We start from the raw sequence: 19,017 nt of genomic DNA on the forward strand, positions 1-19,017 counted from the left end.
TATTAATGATGCATTTTTACTTGCTTTTAAAATATAATTTGAGGTAAGTACTTAGCACATGATTTATTTGTGGGAAAATGTCATGGGAATCCCTATTGTGGACATATAAACATGCAAGGTCAGTAACAGCACTGACGGAAGACAAGTTATCCCTCAACAATAAAAAAAAATTTAAACACTGAGCTTACCACTTTCCCAGCTGGATTTCGCCATGTTTATTTTTTTCTGTAAGACAGATATCTGATAGAAGCATATTAAATTTGGGGTATTTATGGGAGTTGGGGTGTGGAGCTAATTTTTAAAATGGCAATCCACTCAAGGAGGAACACCTTCCAGTTTGTGAAAATTACTCTATAATTTTTTTAAAACAAAGTGACAGTGTTTAGCAATTAGGGTGGAGGATTTTTCAAATATATAACGTGGTAGTGATCAGGACGGTTTATTCAGAAAGCATCTACTGAAGAGTTACCCTTAACTCCATCCGACAACCAGGTCTGAAACAGCTGACTCTAACATGAAGGCTTTCATTTTCCTTCCCTTCATGTTCTTGGCCATGTTCTCAGGTAAGAAAAGTTAAATTCGATGACTTTCCTTCCAACTCTCAAAGTAAAGAATCAGAAATGTTGAGTGACTTAGTAATACTTTGTCAGAAAATGTTAAAATGATAAATCTCCATCAGACAGAGAAAGGGATGAGGCTAATTTCAGACAGCATAAATATAGACCAAAGGCATAAAAATAGTGACAAGGTGAGACAACAGTGAATAGTTTGACACGACTGAAGAGAAGCAGAGGCAAAGGAATGGGAAAAGTAAGGCATTACCCTGGAAAGATAATTCAGTCTAAAAGGATTATGGGAGTTTGTGAATACTCACAAGTCCACATTCCATAAATATATAGTTTTGTGTGATGATCCAGGAAATTCTGTGGTCACAGAGAAAAAGTTTCAAACCCTGACTTTTCAATTCTCTGTTTATGTTATTTTGGATAACTTAATTTTTTAGCCTCAGTTTTCTCCTTTATAAAATGGAAATAAGTAGACATTCCCACAGGCTGCCATAAGAATCACGTATACTCTGGCATTAGCTACCATTACTTGAGTCCTTAGGTGCCTGTCACTCAGCAGACCTCTCTGTGTTCCCTACCTCAATACAGTTAGGTGGTCTGTTTTCAGAGATGAAATTTCCAGCTAAGGATGTAAATTTCTCTAGATAATAAATGACACAGATATTCTATATTTTTATAATATATATCAGAGAAAAATATATATTATGCATATACTTATTATGTTTATGTATGTTTGCAAGAAAAATATATAGATAGATACATAAAATTCCTCCCTAGAAACATATATGCTCCATAACGGCAGGTAACATATCTCTTTTGTACTTCAGTGCTTTACTAGATGATGTTTAGTACACATTAAGCAGGCATTTGTTGATGGAAGAAAGTCCCTTAATGCAAGATGTAGTGGTTATATGGATTTGGAGGGTGACAAAAAGAGAGGATTCGGGAATGCCTATTACAATATAGAGCAATGCCAAGAGTATATTTAGAATGTAACATCGGAGGACAAAAATACAGAACAGATAACTATTTTACAAAAATTTAACTTAAAAAAATGGTTAGGGGTGCCTGAGCATCCAACTCTTGATTTCAGCTCAAGTCATGAGCTCACAATTCATAAGTTCGAGCCCCATGTCAGGCTCTGTGCTGACAGCAAATTTGCTCTCTCCCTATCTCTCTGCCTCTCTCTCTCTCAGGATAAATAAATAAAGATTTAAAAAAAACAGTTATACCATATTCTGATATTATAGTTACCTTGTTTACTTAAAAATTCCACCCCTGATTTTTATTTTACAAATTTAGCCATGTGAGAAATGATATATTAATCAGATTTTCATTATATTATTGTTTGTACTAGGAAAAGAAGGAAATACAATCACTACTCATTGTTAGAAGACTGTTTAGGTAAATTATGGTAATTTAACAGGTGAAATATTCTGCAGCCATTAGGGAAAATAATAAAGGTGCTCTATATGTATTGATATAGAGCCTTTATATGTATTGATATAACCTCACGGTTCTGTCAAGGGAGAAAATAAGGATTAGAACAGTGTACAATGTGCTACTAATTGTGTGAAAAAATATATCCCAATATGTTTGTAAATACAGAAGACATCTCTTGAATAATACAGAAAAACCTGTTAAATGTAATTGTGTCCAAGGAAGGTTGGGACAGGAGAGGAAGGGAAAGTTACTTTAAACTATTTACCCTTTTATGTCTTTGAAATTTGATGTAATTTGCTTGTAAGACCTATTTAAAAATGAAAAACATAATTAACAAAGAATATAGATCAGCTGATCTATTTTTTACCATTTCATCCACAACCTTATTTTAAGTGATTTCTGCTCAAAGTTAGTGCTTGTTAAGGAATACTTTTGGGTCTTAGAACTCATGCAAATGCTCTTCTCTCTGCTGAAAATAATTATTTCCTTATCCATTTTTCTGGCTATAGCCTATACTTCTTATCTGTGTCACCTCCTCCAGGATGGAGACATGATGCCCTACTACCTGCTATCTTGACTCTGGGTCTATTGTCTAATTTATTTTTCACATGATAGCATTCATCAAGCTACCATAAATGCCTGTTTGCTTGTTTACACGCATTATTAGACTTTCCAGCTTCTTCAGGGTAGAATAACAATCCCTTATTCATGGTTGTGTGTCTAGATCTTTCTATAGCTCTGGCATGGTAATGGACCCTTCAAATATACTTCTGGTAAGTTGAAAGGATGGCTAGATTACACCCATGACCGTCCTACCACACGCTACACCACAGTTAGTACACCAGGTTACTAAGTGCTAAATTCCTGAGCCTGGGCTAAGACCTTAACCACCAGTGATATAGTAGACAATGGCATGCTCAACGGATAACAATTAATGATGCATTTGATTTTAGTTAAATTTACCTGAAGGTACAAGTGTGTACACTTGTGGAAATATAAAGAGGATCAAATGCAAATACAACGGAGACTCTAGGCATAGATTTGGAACTACCTACCCTGAAATTATTTCAGGTTGTATAAAATGAAAAACTTAGGGAGACAGCCTGTGAATAAAAACAATGCAAGCTTGAAAAAAGCTTTTTCAGAAACCCCAAATTGAGAAAGTAAAGGGGAAAGAAAATCATTAAACAGAAAAGGCGAGGAAGTCAAAAAGAAACACTTGTACCAAACCAAGGACAAGAAACATAAGACCCAGTAGAATACCATTGCACTTAACAGCTATAAAACCATTCCATTTGCTCATGGATTGGTGTCTAAACCCTGCTTATTTGGGAGTAGAAATTTGAATAAACCATATCTATATCTATATATCTATATCTATCTATATCTATATCTCACAAATCTCACCCAATCTATTACTCCCCTGCTGGAAGTATGTATGTATGTATGTACCTATACATATGTGTATATATGTACATATATATATAGTGATGTATATATATTTACATATACATATATATAGTGATGGATGAACTTCCAAAATAAGTTCAAGAAACAGAATAGATGAGTTATGAAAAGTAGGTATTAAGAAATAGTCATATAATATCTACCATTTCCTTGAATAGTTTGAGCACAAAAGAAAGAAAGAAATAACCACTGGAGAGAGTATGACTGATTGGTTGATGCTGGGACCCCTATGGGAAATGGTGGACTGTTCCCTTTGGAACAGGGGCAAGGTGGGAAGAAAACAGCTACAGAAAGCATATATAGAGATGAGAAAAGAATATGGAATGAGGGCTCATGACTGGCAGTTTTTACGTCTGGAAAGCTGCTGATAGCACCTTCTGTAGGGTGAGCTCGGGAATATGGGAAAAGGTTTTGTGATGTAGGGAAAGTTTATAATAAGCATAACTCAGAGTCTATTTGATTAATCAGGAAATCATTACAAGGAATTTGGAGTAGTACGAAGCTCAGATAGTTCAGTTCAAGTAATTCAGATTCTGATTTAGAAATGGGATAAGCCAGTTTGACCCCACGATTTTTATTTATTTTTTAAATTTATGTTGATAGAGAAAGAGCATGCATGAGTAGGGGAGGAGCAGAGAGAGGGAAAGAATTCCAAGCGGGCTCTGAGCTGTCAGCAAAGCCCGACATGGGCCTCGATATCATGACCTGAGCTGAAATCGAGAAAAGTCCGATGTTTAACCCACTGAGCTACCCAGGCACCCCAACGCCGTGATTTTTAGAAACCATGTAATACAATTAAGAAAAAAATAGAGGACCCAAAATATTAAGGTTGTAAGAAGTTATGGGAAGCTTCTGTCTTGAGGTTTGATTAAAAACAACTGAAAGAGGTGTTAAATACATACTACAACTTGGGATGAATGCTGTTGATTTAAAACTCTTAAAGTTAAATGACTTTACTTTTATTTTTGTGCTTATGGTATCATTTCAGTGTCTTCAACCCAGGCTTTGAAAACAAGTGTTTTTAAACCAGAAGAGGGTTCAGAACGTGCATTTATTCGACAGAGAAAGCATGAAGCTAACCATCAAGGAGAACAAAAGGAATTTAATAAGCAAGGAGGCAACACCCAAGGAAAACAAGCAATATCTGGTCTCCAAGGACGACCAGGGTATTCTAACCAGCCAGGGAAACCAGGGGATTTTAATCAGCAAGGAAGGCCAGGAGTTTTCAATCAGCCTGGAAGACTGCAAGGGAATTCAGGAGACTCTAATCCAAAAGGGAATTCAGAAGCTTCTAGTGAACAAGGAAAACCAGGATCTTCTAGCCAACAAGGGAGCTCAGGGTTATCTAGCCAGCAAGGAGTTTCAGGATCATCTAGCCAGCAAAGGAAGCCAGGGTCTTCCAGCCAGCAAGGGGTTCCAGGGTCATCTAGCCAGCAAGGAAAGCCAGGGTCATCTAACCACCAAGGAAGACCAGGATTGTCTAGCCAACAAGGGAAATCAAGGCCTTTTTACAATCAAGAAGAAAGAAAAAATGCAGGCAACCCTTTGAATACCAATATAATGGAGGTTCAGGTTGGTGTTAATCTCTTTTTTTTTCCCCCTTGGTCAACTTACCTCAACTATTCCATTTTCCAAGACTTGAAATTGTTAACAGAATATACTCTACTAAAGACCCACACTTTGTGATGACACTGATTCAACAAAATGCGAAGGAATCTGGGGGTGGTTATTTTCATACCTATGGTCATTAATGAGTGTCATGCTCTTCCATTCCGTTTCTCATTCCTTTCTTCTGTCTTCCACTCCAGCCTTTCTACCTATACTGGACTAGATCAGACCTTTGTGAACGGAGTCCCTACCCTTGCCAGATTTAACATTCATGCCCATTTCCATCCCATCCATAATCTACAAGCCACTCAAGTGGTGTTTATTTCTAAATCACAAATCTGACCCGATCTATTACTCCCCTGCTCGAAATTCTTCAGTAGCACCATACTCTCTAGAAGATAAGACCCAAACTCCTGACCATGGCCTTAAGGATTTTTTTTAATGATTGGATCCCATGTCCATGTATGATTGGACATTTCATGGCACTCTTAGTCACACATCCATGTTTTACAGAATCCTCTGATTTTCCACAAATGTATTTCTAATACCAATGATAGCCTTTATCATAGAATATACCATATTGCTTTGTAATTGATCTTCATCATGTTCAATCAGCACATGAACTCCTTAAAGAAAATACCTTTTTTTAAAAAATATCTGTATCCCCCGATTCTAGTATAAGACAGGCATATAATAGGTTCTTTTGAACTGTTTCTCAGATAGGTGAATAAATGATGTACGGGTGCACATCCATGACTCCTATACTCCCTTTGAGTCCTGCCGTGAAGCCTTGCCAGTCTCTCTCTCTCCCAACTGTCTTCCTCCTAATTCCATTTAACCCTGACCCTGAACACTCAGTACATCCAAAACAGTTTTGTAGAACACTTCTTCAATCTCATTATCTTAATGGGAACTTCATTTTTTACATCATAAGTTGTCGTTACTCAGCACTCTTGCAAATGAAAATCGCCTGTCCCTCTTGGTTTTTACATCTAGGCTGGCATGAAGTAGTAATCTTCCAAGGACACCCCTGCCATTCAGACCTTACTGCCACCACCAGTGTGTTTCTGGGTGTTTACATTGTCACTTAAACTTTCTCAATTGGTATGAAAATGGTAGTGGAGTCTCAACCAATGGAAAAGACTGAACTACTTGTTCATCTTCCTTGGTCCTGAGAAGACTGAGCCACCTACTGAAGATCCTCCCAGTTTCACTTAGTGTCTCTGTTCTCATCTGCTGTCAAAACTCCTTTCCGTTCACAGACTTCTGTCATTCTATAACTTGATTCCAAGGAAGTGCTTCAGGTAGGACTTAATTCCACTCTGCACAGTCCTACCTCCTGCCTCATTTGCTTTCATGGGTCAAAGAAAAAGAAAGTTTCAATAAACGATGATCACATGTGTTTTGTGTTTGCCACTATGACTTTTCCAGAATTGTTGTTTTCTTGGGCAGGAGAAGGCTTGTCTACAAAGCATTAAAGTGGAGGCAGTGTGACATTAATAAGAGCAAGGGCTCTGCAGTCACATCATTCAGGTTCTGAACCCCAACTTGGGTATTTAATCTATATCTGGTCTTGGACTTGTCACTTAAATGCACTGTATGCCTGCGATTATACAATGGAGCAAAATCTACCCTTCTTTCAGAATTGTTGTACAGTTTAAATTAAAAAAAAGGGATTAATAAAATGATAGGTTTAGTGCAATGCTTCATCAAGAACTAATGAGCAATGACTATTGTCTTATCACAATATCAGAATTAAATTGAGTTCCCTGTATTTACTGCATGGTCTTTCACATGACTGCAGACTGGCAGTACCAGCAGCAAGAACCCAAGTGGAAATACAAAATGTCAGTCTATCTACAAACCAGTCTGTGGTTCTGATGGAAAAACCTATGGTAACCTCTGTGTATTTAATGAAGCCAAAAGGTAAGATGTCTTTCTCTTTATTTGTATCAGGAACTATCACTCTGATCCACAGGGAATACAAGAACATTTTTCCATGTGTCTCTGTAGTTTTCTCTCAGTAGTGCCTTGGGTGTTTGTCCAAAGAAAACATAAAAGGTACTTAACCTTTGAACAATAAATTCAATCATTTTCTGAAAGAATTTGATACATTCAGATTTTTAAGTAGGAATAAATTTATTATTGAATCATTCATTTACCAGATATTTATTAAACATCCACTGTGTACCAGGAATTGCTCACATGGAGGTAAGTTGGTGAGCGAAACACACAGCATTGCCTCCTGCTTCCTGCTTCCATGGAGTTTTCGTTTTTGCAGTAGATGACAGCAAACAAAATGCATCAGAGGATAAGGAGGGCTGTGAGTCCTATAGATTACTTAGTATTGACCATTAAAATGTATTTTAAATTTAAGTAACAACTTGAAAGATTGGATTTGGTGAGCCATGCAAACATTGAAGAATTGAACTCCTGTCCATCCACAAGAAATAAGATGATTATAAGGCTGCTTAAAATTAGAATGTGTGACTGAGAAAGAGTTAGATGTCTCCACTTTCAAAATTAATGACTGCTCACCTCTTAAGGTAGTGAGGAGGTAAAAATTATACCTCTCTTGTTTTTGATAGTGCCAGTATTATATTAAGAGCTCAATAAACCATTACTGCAGAAATAAATGAATGTTAAAGTAAGTGTGCCCTGTAGCCATAAAAGTTAGAGCTGGAAAAAACATCAGATACCCATTCTCTCACTTTATATATAAGGCACCTAGATCTGAGCCAAGAAAGTAGTGGCAGAAAGTCACAATTCTCAAAGCTGGTCAGTGTGAAACAGGCAAGCCCAAGACTACAGCTGCTTTTACCCATGTGATTTTTTTTCTCTTTTTTAAAAATTATAATTTATTGTCAAATCGGCTAACATACAGTGTGTAAAGTGTGCACTTGGTTTTGGGGGTAGATTCCCGTGGTTCATTGCTTACATACAACACCCAGTGCTCATCCCAACAAGTGCCCTCCTCAATGCCCATCGCCCATATTCCCCTCTGCCCCACCACCCCTCATCAACCCTCAGGTTGTTCTCTGTATTTAAGAGTCTCTTATGGTTTGCCTCCCTTCCTCTCTGTTTGTAACTATTTTTTCCCCTTCCCTTCTCCCATGGTCTTCTGTTAAGTTTCTCAAGATCCATACATGATTGAAACCATATAATACCGTCTTTCTCTGACTTACTTCACTTAGCTTAATACCTTCCATTTCCACCCACGTTGCTGCAAATGGCAGGAATTCATTCTTTCTCATTGCCCAATAGTATTCCATTGTATATATAAACCACATCTTCTTTATCCATTCATCAGTTGATGGATATTTAGGCCCTTTCCATAATTTCGCTATTGTTGAAAGCACTGCTATAAACATTGGGGTACATGTGCCCCTATGGATCAGCAATCCTGTATCCTTTGGGTAAATTCCTAGTAGTGCTATTGCTGGATTGTAGAGTAGTTTTATTTTTATTTTTTTGAGGAACCTCCACACTGTTAGTATCCAAAATCTATAAAGAACTTAACCAAACTCAGTATCTGAAAAACAAAGAATCCAGTGAAGAAATGGGCAGAAGACATCAATAGACACTTTTCTGAAGAAGACATCCAGATGGCTAATAGACACATGAAAAGATGCTCAACATCACTCATCATCAGAGAAATACAAATCAAAACCACACTGAGATACCACCTCACACCAGTCAGAGTGGCTAAAATTAACAACTCAGGAAACAACAGATGCTGGTGAGGATATGGAGAAAAGCAAACCCTCTTGCACTGTTGGTGGGAGTGCAAACCAGTGCAGTCATTCTGGAAACCAGTGTGGAGGTTCCTCCCATGTTATTTTTAAATAATCCCATTTTCTTTCTATGTTGGTGCCACAGTTTCTTGATCCTTGATGTCTTCCATTACCTTGTTTTTAGGATAAATAATGGAAAACTAAATCTGTACCATGAAGGGAAATGCTAAGCATTGACAGCAACCACATTACCTGGAACCTCAAAACCTACTTTCAATTCTCTTTAAACCATGGATTTCCTTGGAAGTTCCACTGAGGTCAGCAAGAGTCTTACAGATATGATGGATCTTACATAATTTTCAAGTTTGTTCCATAACAAATAAAGTCAGTTCCAGAGTTACTTCTGATTTCTGGTACTGTTTATTTTCTAGACTTTCCCAAATCTTGTGTCTCTGTTGGACCATCTTTAAGCATCCAACTTTGGAAGCCACACACTAGATTAATATTTTTATTCTATTTTATTTTTAGAGACAGATAGAGAGCATGATCAGGGGAGAGGAGCAGAGGGAAAAGAGAGAGAGAGAGAGAGAGAGAGAGAGAGAGAGAGAGAGGGAGAGAGAATCTTAAGCAGACTCTACACTCAGCTCAGAGCCCAATGTGGGGCTCGATCCCACAACCCTGGGATCATGACCTGAGCCACAATCAATTGTGAGATGCTCAACCAACTGAGCCACCCAGGTGCCCCTAGATTCATATTTTTTAAAATAAACAAAGCAGAGCACCCGGGTGGCTCAGATGGTTAAGGATCCAACTCTTGATTTCGACCCAAGCCATGATCTCAAGGTTCACGGGTTCAAGCCTGTGTTGGGCTCTGTACTGACAGTACAGAGCTTGCTTGGGATTCTCTCTGCCCCTCCCCGACTCATGCTCTCCCCCTCCCACAAGTAAATTAATTAATTAACTTTAAAAAACTTTTTAAAAATACACAAACAAAATATAGTCTGCTCTGCTTGAAGCAGAGCTGAGAAAATCTTAGCCTCTTGCTTGCCACCCACACCCAGATTCAGCTTGTCTCCATAATATCTGGACTGCAGAAAATTTGGAAAACAGAAGACTGAATACTTCCACCTTCCCCATATCTTAGAATGTTCTGAGATCTTGTACCCTGAAAGGTTCTGGTAGGCCAGAAAGATAGACAGATGCCAGCTGGGGAATGAAGAAATGGCTTTGTAGGCCCAGCTAAGCGGAATCCAGTTTGTAGGAAGTGAAGTAGTATGTGTGGATCTAAAGGCAAGTTTGATGATTATGCCTTTTGGGTTTGTGCAAGAAGTGTTGGGGTTCTGAAGAAAAATGCCATTTCAGATTAAGATGGGGGAAAAAAGAAAATTAAAATGGCCTAAAAGAGATCATTGAAGTATTTATCTGAATCACTAAAGTGGGGGGATAAAAACCTCCTTAAATTAAAAAATATTCATTAAAGAGGCTCTATATGAACCTTTCTTCTGCTCCTGTATGCACACTCTGGCATAATTTCCCTGCTAAGGCAAAGGCATTCAGCTGATCAACCTGGAATCTCATTCTGGGAAGCCTTTCTGCTCCTTAACTTCATAGGAGGAGTCATGCTAAGAAAATTATCTTTCATACCAGAATAGAATGTTTTAGTTGTAGTGGACTCTGGGTCTAGAGTTCTTTCTTTTCTAGAAGGAAAGCAGGACGCAGGATTAAAATTGGAGAGATGGCTAATGTCCGGGAGAAGACAAGAGCCCCAATTAAGGGTCCTTGCTCCATTTTTATTAGGATCAGAAGGCTTACAAACATAGTGATGGACGTGCACAAAGAGACAATGAAACGTGAACATTAACTCATGGACGTGAGAGAAAGGGGGTTTTGAAAATATGCGGGGTTAGGGGTTGGGGTTAATAAAAGCAAAATCCTGGCACTGGTGGGCAGAAGGTTTTTACAGCAGATAAGAGACACCACCTCTATTTCCCTAAACTGCTCTAGGGGACAAGATTGAGCAAGCCACCTCAGGGTCAACAAGGCACCTTTCTTTTGTTAATTAGCTCCACTCTAGTCAACTTTGCCCTGCAGTGGTCTATAGCCCTATTTACCTGTTTATCTAATTTGGTCCTTCCTTCCTGTGAAAGCAGCTTTCTGCTATAGTACTAAGTTGGGGGGCATTTCCGCCCTGAATACCTAATCTTGTTTACCTTATATACATTTGTTCTATACTGGGGCCTTTGCCCCGCCCTCTCCATACCTATTTACCTAATCTTGTTTACCCAAACTTGGGTGTGAGCATCCTATGGCTTTGTAGTTCTTTATGCCTTGTTAACCCATCAGTGCAGGTTCAGGGAATTCCTAAGCTAATTCGCCACATTTAGTATATTTAAAATCCTTAAGACTCAACTCTTCATTATTTAAGAAAACCGTTTTTATTTAACCTAATACACATATGAATGAAGACTAAGAGAAATAACAAGTCTCAAAAGGCTCAGCACAGTTTCATTACATCAATTAATTTCATTTGATTTATTTCTTACATTAACTTATTAACAAGAATTTCCCTACCTTTGTTTAAAAAAAACATTTAAGGGCGCCTGGGTGGCCCAGTCAGTGAAGCGCCCAACTTCGGCTCAGGTCACGATCTCACAGTTTGTGGGTTCGAGCCCCACGTTGGGATCTGTGCTGATAGTTCAGAGCCTGGAGCCTGCTCCAGATTCTGTCTCCCTCTCTCTGCTCCTCCCTTGCTCACGCTCTGTCTCTCTCTCGAAATAAATAAACATTAAATTAAAAAAACATTACTTTTTTTTTTTTTTTGGCACTACCCCTTCTTAAAGGCAAAGTGACAGGGAAAAATATGTTACAAGATGGCCGACAGGACTGATAAGGACTTCCAGTCCCTGCCTGAAGACTCCCCTTCTAGGTTTTTCTTCCCACCCCACTTGCCACGCAAGAACAGACTATAAATTGTCCCCTCTGCTTATGCTGGGGACTCAGGCCTCTGGAAAGCAATGTCCTCTGAGCCCGCCAGTGTAAAATAAACCTTCTGCCTTCCAAGAATCACGATTGCCACTTGGTCCTTCCACTGGGCGATCCAGACCAGTTTCCATAACAAAATAATACAACGGAAAGGTAACAGAGCACTACTTTCCTACGCTGAGATAAAGTGATTCATGGCTTTATAGTAGTGATTAACATAAAATAGAACTTCAATAATCTATAGCATTCATTACTACAAAACTCATTTGTATCGCTTTCTGAATGACTATAATGTTTCTGGAAATAGAAGTCATTTTTCAATATTGTTTTCTCATAAGAGCTGTGTACAAAGACTGGTTCTCATTTAATTGTAGACAGATCTCTTAAGAATCCATGGCATTCTTCAGCCACTTAGGAAGCCAGAGTGAAATGGCAAAAATATACAAGAGACATGAAAGTTCTGCATGGCTAAACCTTTTTATCTATCGCATCATTGTTTTCATAGAAAATTATTTATGTCCTATGTTTTCTAAAGCAGGAGATTTGTTAAAAATATATAAAGGAAATACACTGATTTTAAAAATTTCTGAACCTTACTATCCAAAGAACATACAGATCTGATTTTATGTGTGCTGACTTTCTTTACCATATGTAAAAAGCATGAAAAAAACCCTAGATGCTTTCAACAAAATAGGAAGGACAAGAGGAGTCATTTCATATAAAGCTACAACAAGCAAACATCATGAAGAATAATTTATTTTAAGGTTGTCATGATGCTGTCTAAAAAAATAGAAAGAAAGCATGTAGGCTAATACATAAGAAATCATGCATGAGCCCACCATGATCCCCCAAAAGGAGGGTTTTATCTAAGCACCTACACATGCTGAAATCTATTTTTTATTTTTTCTTATATTTGTTTAAGTAAACTCTGCACCTAACGTAGGTTCACACTCACAACCCTGAGATCAAGTGTCACAAGCTCCACCAAATAAGCCAGCCAGATGCACCCGAAATCTTTTAAAAGATCAGGAACTGCCTATGTCCAGACTCGATAGTTATCCTTCTTTTCTTTAAACCATACTTGCTTGCTCAAAGCACTTCTAGAAAAGCACACATTTTGACCAGAAAAAAAGAGTGCTTGTGAGAATAAAAGCCAGCCTTCTCTGCCTCAGAATCAAGTAATGTCATTGCCTACTTAAGGTCTGTAAAGTGTGATCGTTTTCTGTCCCGTATCCTTCTGTCTTGATCCTGATAATTGCTATCCATTTGGGCTTTGTGGCTTTACAAAGCTCTACATTGGGGACTAGATATTGAGGAAGATCCTGGTAAGATTTACTTGAGGTTTCTTGGCAACCCAACCAGATTTTGAAAGGCATCTATGTTTACCATTATACCACCAACGCTGCACTCAACCAGATTTTGAACACTTTCTCCTCCGGGATTCCTTACATAGGTTTTCTCCTGCTTTTTAGGTCACCTCTGGAAAAGGACAGACCATTTCTTCGCACTGCCTGGTGTATCTGTAAGTTCTCTGTGACACTCTCTCTGGTGACAATTATGCTGAACTCAATTTCCCTGGTGTTTCTAACCCCAGTATTGTCTCTCCTTTCTATGCTTCTTTTTCGAAGTACTGAGTGTATATTTTCACAATCCCTTTCCTTCCGCATTTTCCAAAGAATCCATCAGAGCTTTACGTGCTCCTGAGTATTACAGAAAACCATGATGGTTTGAATCATGTCCATGAGAAGGAAGCATTTTTTTATTTTCATGTGTGATTGTAACTGGAACATTTTTTTTTTAATATAATTTGTTGTTAAGTTCACTAACATATAGTGTATACAGTGCGCTCTTGGCTTTGGGAGTAGATTACCAGGATTCATCGCTTACAATATCCAGTGCTCATCTCAACAAGTGCCCTCCTCAGTGCCCATTTTCTCCTCTCCCCCACACACCCCCATCAACCCTCAGTTTGTTCTCTGTATTTAAGAGTCTCTTATGGTTTGCCTCCCTCTCTCTTTGAAACTATTTTTTCCCCTTCCCTTTCCCCATGGTGTTCTGTTACATTTCTCAAATTAACTTCTTTAAACAATATTGTTCAGCCATAAAAAGGAATGAAATCTTGCCATTTGCCACAACATGGATAGAACTTGAAAGAATTTTACTAAGTGAAATAAAACAAAAGAAGATAAATACTGTATGATCACGCTTATATGTGGAATCTAAACTAAAACAAAAACAAAAACCCTGCACTCATGGATATACAGAACAGATTGATGTTTGCCTGAAGTGGGGGAATTGGGATGAGAGAAATAGGTGAAAATTTTTTTTAAATAACAAATTTCAGTTCGGTGTTTATGAACACTTCGGAAAACCTAATAACATTGATTTTCAAGCGATAGAGATAGAAGTTTTAGCCAAAGAGTCCCCTTAGATAGGAAATCGTCCAGGATTAGGTAAATATATTTAGCTGCCTAGATTATATCCCCTGAGTTATTTCTGAATGGTACTGTCCCCCCTACTGACACCACTACTCCCTGATTAATTCTCTTCGGGATAACTGAAATTACAGAGAAGTTAGAAAAATCCCAAAGATTGGAAGAGACCTCAGTACAATCCATTGTTCTACATTATCCCTATCACCATTGCCCTGAGAAGTCCTAGTCCCTAACCTGCCACCTAGAGATTACCTCATACAGTATGAGCTCTACAACTTTCAACTATTAGGGCTGCCTAATAAGGGCTATCTGGGAGCGAATGATAAGCCTAGAGTCTTGGCACAGTTAATAAGAAGCAAACGAGCCAGTTCCATAAAAAATAATTTCCCAGTAAGAGGTCATGGGAAGACAAGGACAGAAAGACACAGGGGTGGGGAAGGAAAGGAGAATAGGAAAAGTAATTCTTTATCACATACCAAAAAAAAAGAGGACAAAAATTTTCAGGCAAATAAATAATATGAGCAAAGGCTTTGAACCGTAAGGGGCATGCGTTTTCTGATATAGTAAATATTTTCTGGGACTTCATGGAGCTTGTAGAAGCACCAGAAAATTTAGTCCAGGGGCAGTTGTATGTACAATTTTAATGATATTTAAAGAATTTTTATTTCTTTCTAGAGGCAATTGAAAAAATTAGATCATCTGAGCATGGGAGAAATTAGTAAATTTCTATCAATAAATATCCTTTAATTAATACTTTATGCATCATACAGTGTTTCAAAATAAACTGATTTGCATAAAATGACATTAAAATTAGCTCAGCTGATATTAAGTAAATAAAACTAGTTGCAGGAAAGTTTATAAAATGTTTCTAGGAAATATAAAAGTTCTGGTTTGGAATAGTAGAAAATTGTGGGAGTAAAGTCCCAGTTACCCCCACTGTAGCTGCACATTTATCTTGATTACTTTTTTTAAGTTTATTTATTTATTTTGAGAGAGAGAGGAAAAGTCAGAGAGAGAGGAGAGAGAATCCCAAGCAGGCTCTGCACTATCAGCACAGACCATGAGATCATGACCTGAGCCAAAGTCAAGAGTCAGATGCTTAACCAACTGAGCCATCCAGGTGTCCCTATCTTGGTTACTTTTAAAAATGCCAGTGCCCCCCCCCCCACCACCACCACCAAAAAAAAAACCCACCAATGCCCAGGGTCTAATGTAGAACAATTGAATCACCATCTCAGGGAAGGAACCCAGATATTATTATAAATCTCCTCAGGTGATTCTCATATCTGGTCATACTTAGCAATTACAGATCTAGAATTCTTTTTCTCTTGCCCTAGGTCTTTTGAGCCTACACAACACACTTGCTTGGACAGATTCTACATATCTGTTATAGGACCTATAACTACACATTATTTTCTCCCCTCCCCATTTATCTGTGCCTATCAGATCAAATTGTCCCCTACTGCATGCTGCATGAATAGATTTGATGCCATCTGTATAAGGCAAGTTCCCACAATCTGGGCAGGATGAAAGGTACTCCAGTGCCTTATCTATAATCGTTTATCTTACATCTAGTTTCTTACACAAATATATTTAGAGGAGATTTCTCAACATAGTGGAGCTAGCTGATGAGGCAAGAGTGAACGAGACAGTCACAGTCTTCTTTTGTCCTTTCTTCTTCCTGAATGGGCAATCTGTGGTAGGTTATGGTGACTTTTGTGTGTAAGATAGCTTCCCTTATCAACAATAGCCAAATTATGGAAAGAGCCCAAATGCCCATTGATGGATAAATGGATAAAGAAGATGTGGTATATACATATATACAAGTGAATACTACTCAGCCATAAAAAAGAATGAAATCTTGCCCTTTGCAATGACATGGATGGAACTAGAGTTTATTACGCTAAGCAAAATAAATCAGCCAGAGAAAGTCAAATACTGTAAGATTTTCACACATATGTGGAATTTAAGAAACAAAACAGATAAACATAGGCGAAAGAAAAAAAGAGAGGGAGGTAAACCATAAGAGAGACTCTTAACAATAAGAACAAACTGAGGGTTGCTGGAGGGGAGGTGGGCAGGGATGGGCTAAATGGGTGATGGGCATTCAGGAAGGCACTTGTTGGGGTGAGCACTGCATGTCATATATAAATGGTGAATCAGTCAACTGTATTCCTGAATCTAATGTTACACTATTATGAAATATAAAAGATGGCTTCCCAGACTGCTCTAGGCCTGATCTTTCTAGTAGTATCTCTTCCTGCTTCTTTGAAGGATCAATTGAATATTCAAAATCACATGCATTTTTAAATGCTCCATAGAGGATTATTATCCCCTAGCTTTGCCAACACATATCTGTTAACATGTTACTTTCTGATGATTTCTGAGATAGGGTAAAGAAGGTAAAATCTTCTATATTGGAGAATAAGGAATTCAGAAGTTAGGAAATTATAGCTGTTCTTTCTCAAAGGGGAAGATCTAGGATATGGTCTTTGGTTCCAGGTCTTCTGCCCATTAAAAAAACAGACAGTGGGGCTGTGTGTCATAAACATTTTAAAGAGTTTCTTTACAGAATTCTTTGAGAATGACCGGGGGGGTGCGGTGAGGGTTCCATTTTGTAATGCTTAGCTCTGACATTTTCAATAGGTTAACAAAAGAGAGTGCTTCAAAAACCCTTTTAAAAATTGCATCAGTGATGGATTCTGCTCCAACATGTAAAGAGCTTGGAAGGTGTTACCCACATCTTCACAACAAGAAAAGAATCTGAATGAATTGAAAATTAATAACTTAGGTCTGTCAGAGATCACAGGGAAACCACTGACTGAAACCCAAAAAGACTGGCTGATGTAGAGAATTACAGCCACTGTAATTGAGTGGCAAAAGCCACTGCTGGACCCGGCACCTAGCAAGAGGTCTCTAAGGATAATTGGCCTATTTATTGCTAGAGATAATGTTAACTAGCTCTGAGTTAAGAAAAACTCTGAGTGCCCACACATATGGGAACTCTCATACTGTCACGTATTTTACTTCCAGGAGACCCAATAGATTCTCAGGATGAAAATTAGAGAAAAATCCCCTAGTGCTTCTGTCAGGAGATTAATAACCATTTAAAAATATTCAAAGCCCATTTGGTTATTCTTAATAAAGGCCTTACACTCAAGGAACATGAATGTACCCTTGTCTGATTTGAGTTTTCTAGAGTCTATCAACATGGAGGAAGGGAAATTATGCACAACATAGACTACATTACTTAAAGCAACGTTTTCCACCCTTGATTTTGGCACATATAAAAAGTATAGATAACCTAGATCATCCTTGTTCTGTTGTATCAAAATCTCCAGGACAAATGTCCTGCACCTAAAATTTTAGCAAGAACCCATAGTAAGGCAAACATTGACAGACACTTTTAGTCCTAAAAAGTGCTGACATTTGAAAGAAATACAGCTTCCGTACAGAGGTTTGGGCGGGAGTTGCTGTGTTTTTTAAGGTACAGGTGAAGCCAATATTTCAGAGGCAAAAAAGAGTATAGCACTTAAATATGCTTTAAATAATTTGTGATTTTACTTTTTTTTTTAATGTAATGGCTCCAAGATGAATGGATAGACTTGGGCTGGATGGGGCCCTTCCATCTGCAACTTAAGTCTTTCATGGACTGAGTTCTATCGGTATATTTTCTATATCTAATATAAAAAGACCAATTTTTTAATGTTTATTTATTCTGAGAGAGAGAGACAGAGCATGCGTGGGGGGAGGGGCAGAGAGAGAGAGAGAGAGAGACACAGAATCCAAAGCAGGCTCCAGGCCCTGAGCTGTCAGCACAGAGCCCCACGCAAGGCTTGAACTCATGAGCCATGAGATCATAACCTGAGCTGAGGTCTGACACTCAACCGACTGAGCCACCCAGGCGCCCCCAATTTTTTAAGCTTGGAGCAATAGACTTGAAAGTTCTAGGCCTGCTGAATTTTATCAAATAAACTTTCATGGTGTAACAACCCAAAGTTGTGGCTCTATACAGTTACAAGTGTTTGATGGCACTTCCAAATCCCTACAAGAAAATTATGTCCCAAATGTGCTTAAAGTAAAATGTTGTTCAGTAATACTCTTTTGGTATTTTTATAATTAATGATTCACCTGTGTCAGATTAGATGTTGTTACAACTGAATATAAATTGTTCAACAGGCCAAATAAGGTTATCACCTCTCTTTAAAAGTTTTGGCTTTGGGGCTCCTGGGTGGCTCAGTTGGTTGAGTGACTTGATTTTGGCTCAGGTCACAATCTCATGGCTCTGAGTTCAAGCCCCACGTCAGGCTCTGTGCTGACAGCTCGGAGCCTGGAACCTGCTTTGGATTCTTTGTCTCCCTCTTTCTCTGCCCTTCTCCCGCTCGTGCTCTGACTTTCTCAAAAATAAATAAACATTAAAAAAAAGAAAGAAAGAAATAAAATTCTTATAAGAATGTAGGGCTTAGAATTACAATAGCATGGTATTAAAACAAATATTCTCCTAACATTTGAAGAGTTTTCTGTCCTGGACAAGTTAGACTAGAATGCTCTGGCCCAGATACATTTGTACTGATCATTGCCAGAGACATCTTTTAAAGTATGGTATAGGTTGCAAAATGCCTTCAGTTTCTTCTGAGACAGAAGGTGAACTGGAGGAATTCAGTCTTCCTTGAAATACGGGCAAATGTGAACTTTTGTTACTCTATTTTCAACAGTATGAAGTTTAAACACACTCACACACACACAACATTATTCAGCGACCCGGTGGTGGAGTTCATGTAC

The 19,017-nt window shown here is 38.2% G+C and overlaps 1 protein-coding gene across 1 annotated transcript; it reads left to right on the top strand.

The window, feature by feature from the left end:
* The first annotated feature begins 230 nt into the window (after nucleotides 1–230).
* Nucleotides 231–9,212, top strand: MARCOL (MARCO like). Its single transcript, XM_027042023.2, has 4 exons — nucleotides 231–563; nucleotides 4,465–5,048; nucleotides 6,889–7,010; nucleotides 9,003–9,212. The coding sequence occupies exons 1-4, from the start codon at nucleotides 515–517 to the stop codon at nucleotides 9,046–9,048; spliced, it is 801 nt and encodes a 266-aa protein (XP_026897824.1). The 5' UTR covers nucleotides 231–514; the 3' UTR covers nucleotides 9,049–9,212.
* Nucleotides 9,213–19,017: the final 9,805 nt, after the last annotated feature.

This window comes from Acinonyx jubatus, chromosome A1 (assembly GCF_027475565.1).
Source record: "Acinonyx jubatus isolate Ajub_Pintada_27869175 chromosome A1, VMU_Ajub_asm_v1.0, whole genome shotgun sequence".
NCBI classification, from domain to species: Eukaryota; Metazoa; Chordata; class Mammalia; order Carnivora; family Felidae; genus Acinonyx; species Acinonyx jubatus.

Bases quoted from the DNA above. Each gene is read 5' to 3' on its own strand.
- MARCOL (XM_027042023.2), top strand. From the start codon at position 515: ATGAAGGCTTTCATTTTCCTTCCCTTCATGTTCTTGGCCATGTTCTCA. The intron at 564-4,464 runs GTAAGAAAAGTT...GTATCATTTCAG, and splicing joins GTTCTTGGCCATGTTCTCAG to TGTCTTCAACCCAGGCTTTG. The intron at 5,049-6,888 runs GTTGGTGTTAAT...ACATGACTGCAG, and splicing joins CCAATATAATGGAGGTTCAG to ACTGGCAGTACCAGCAGCAA.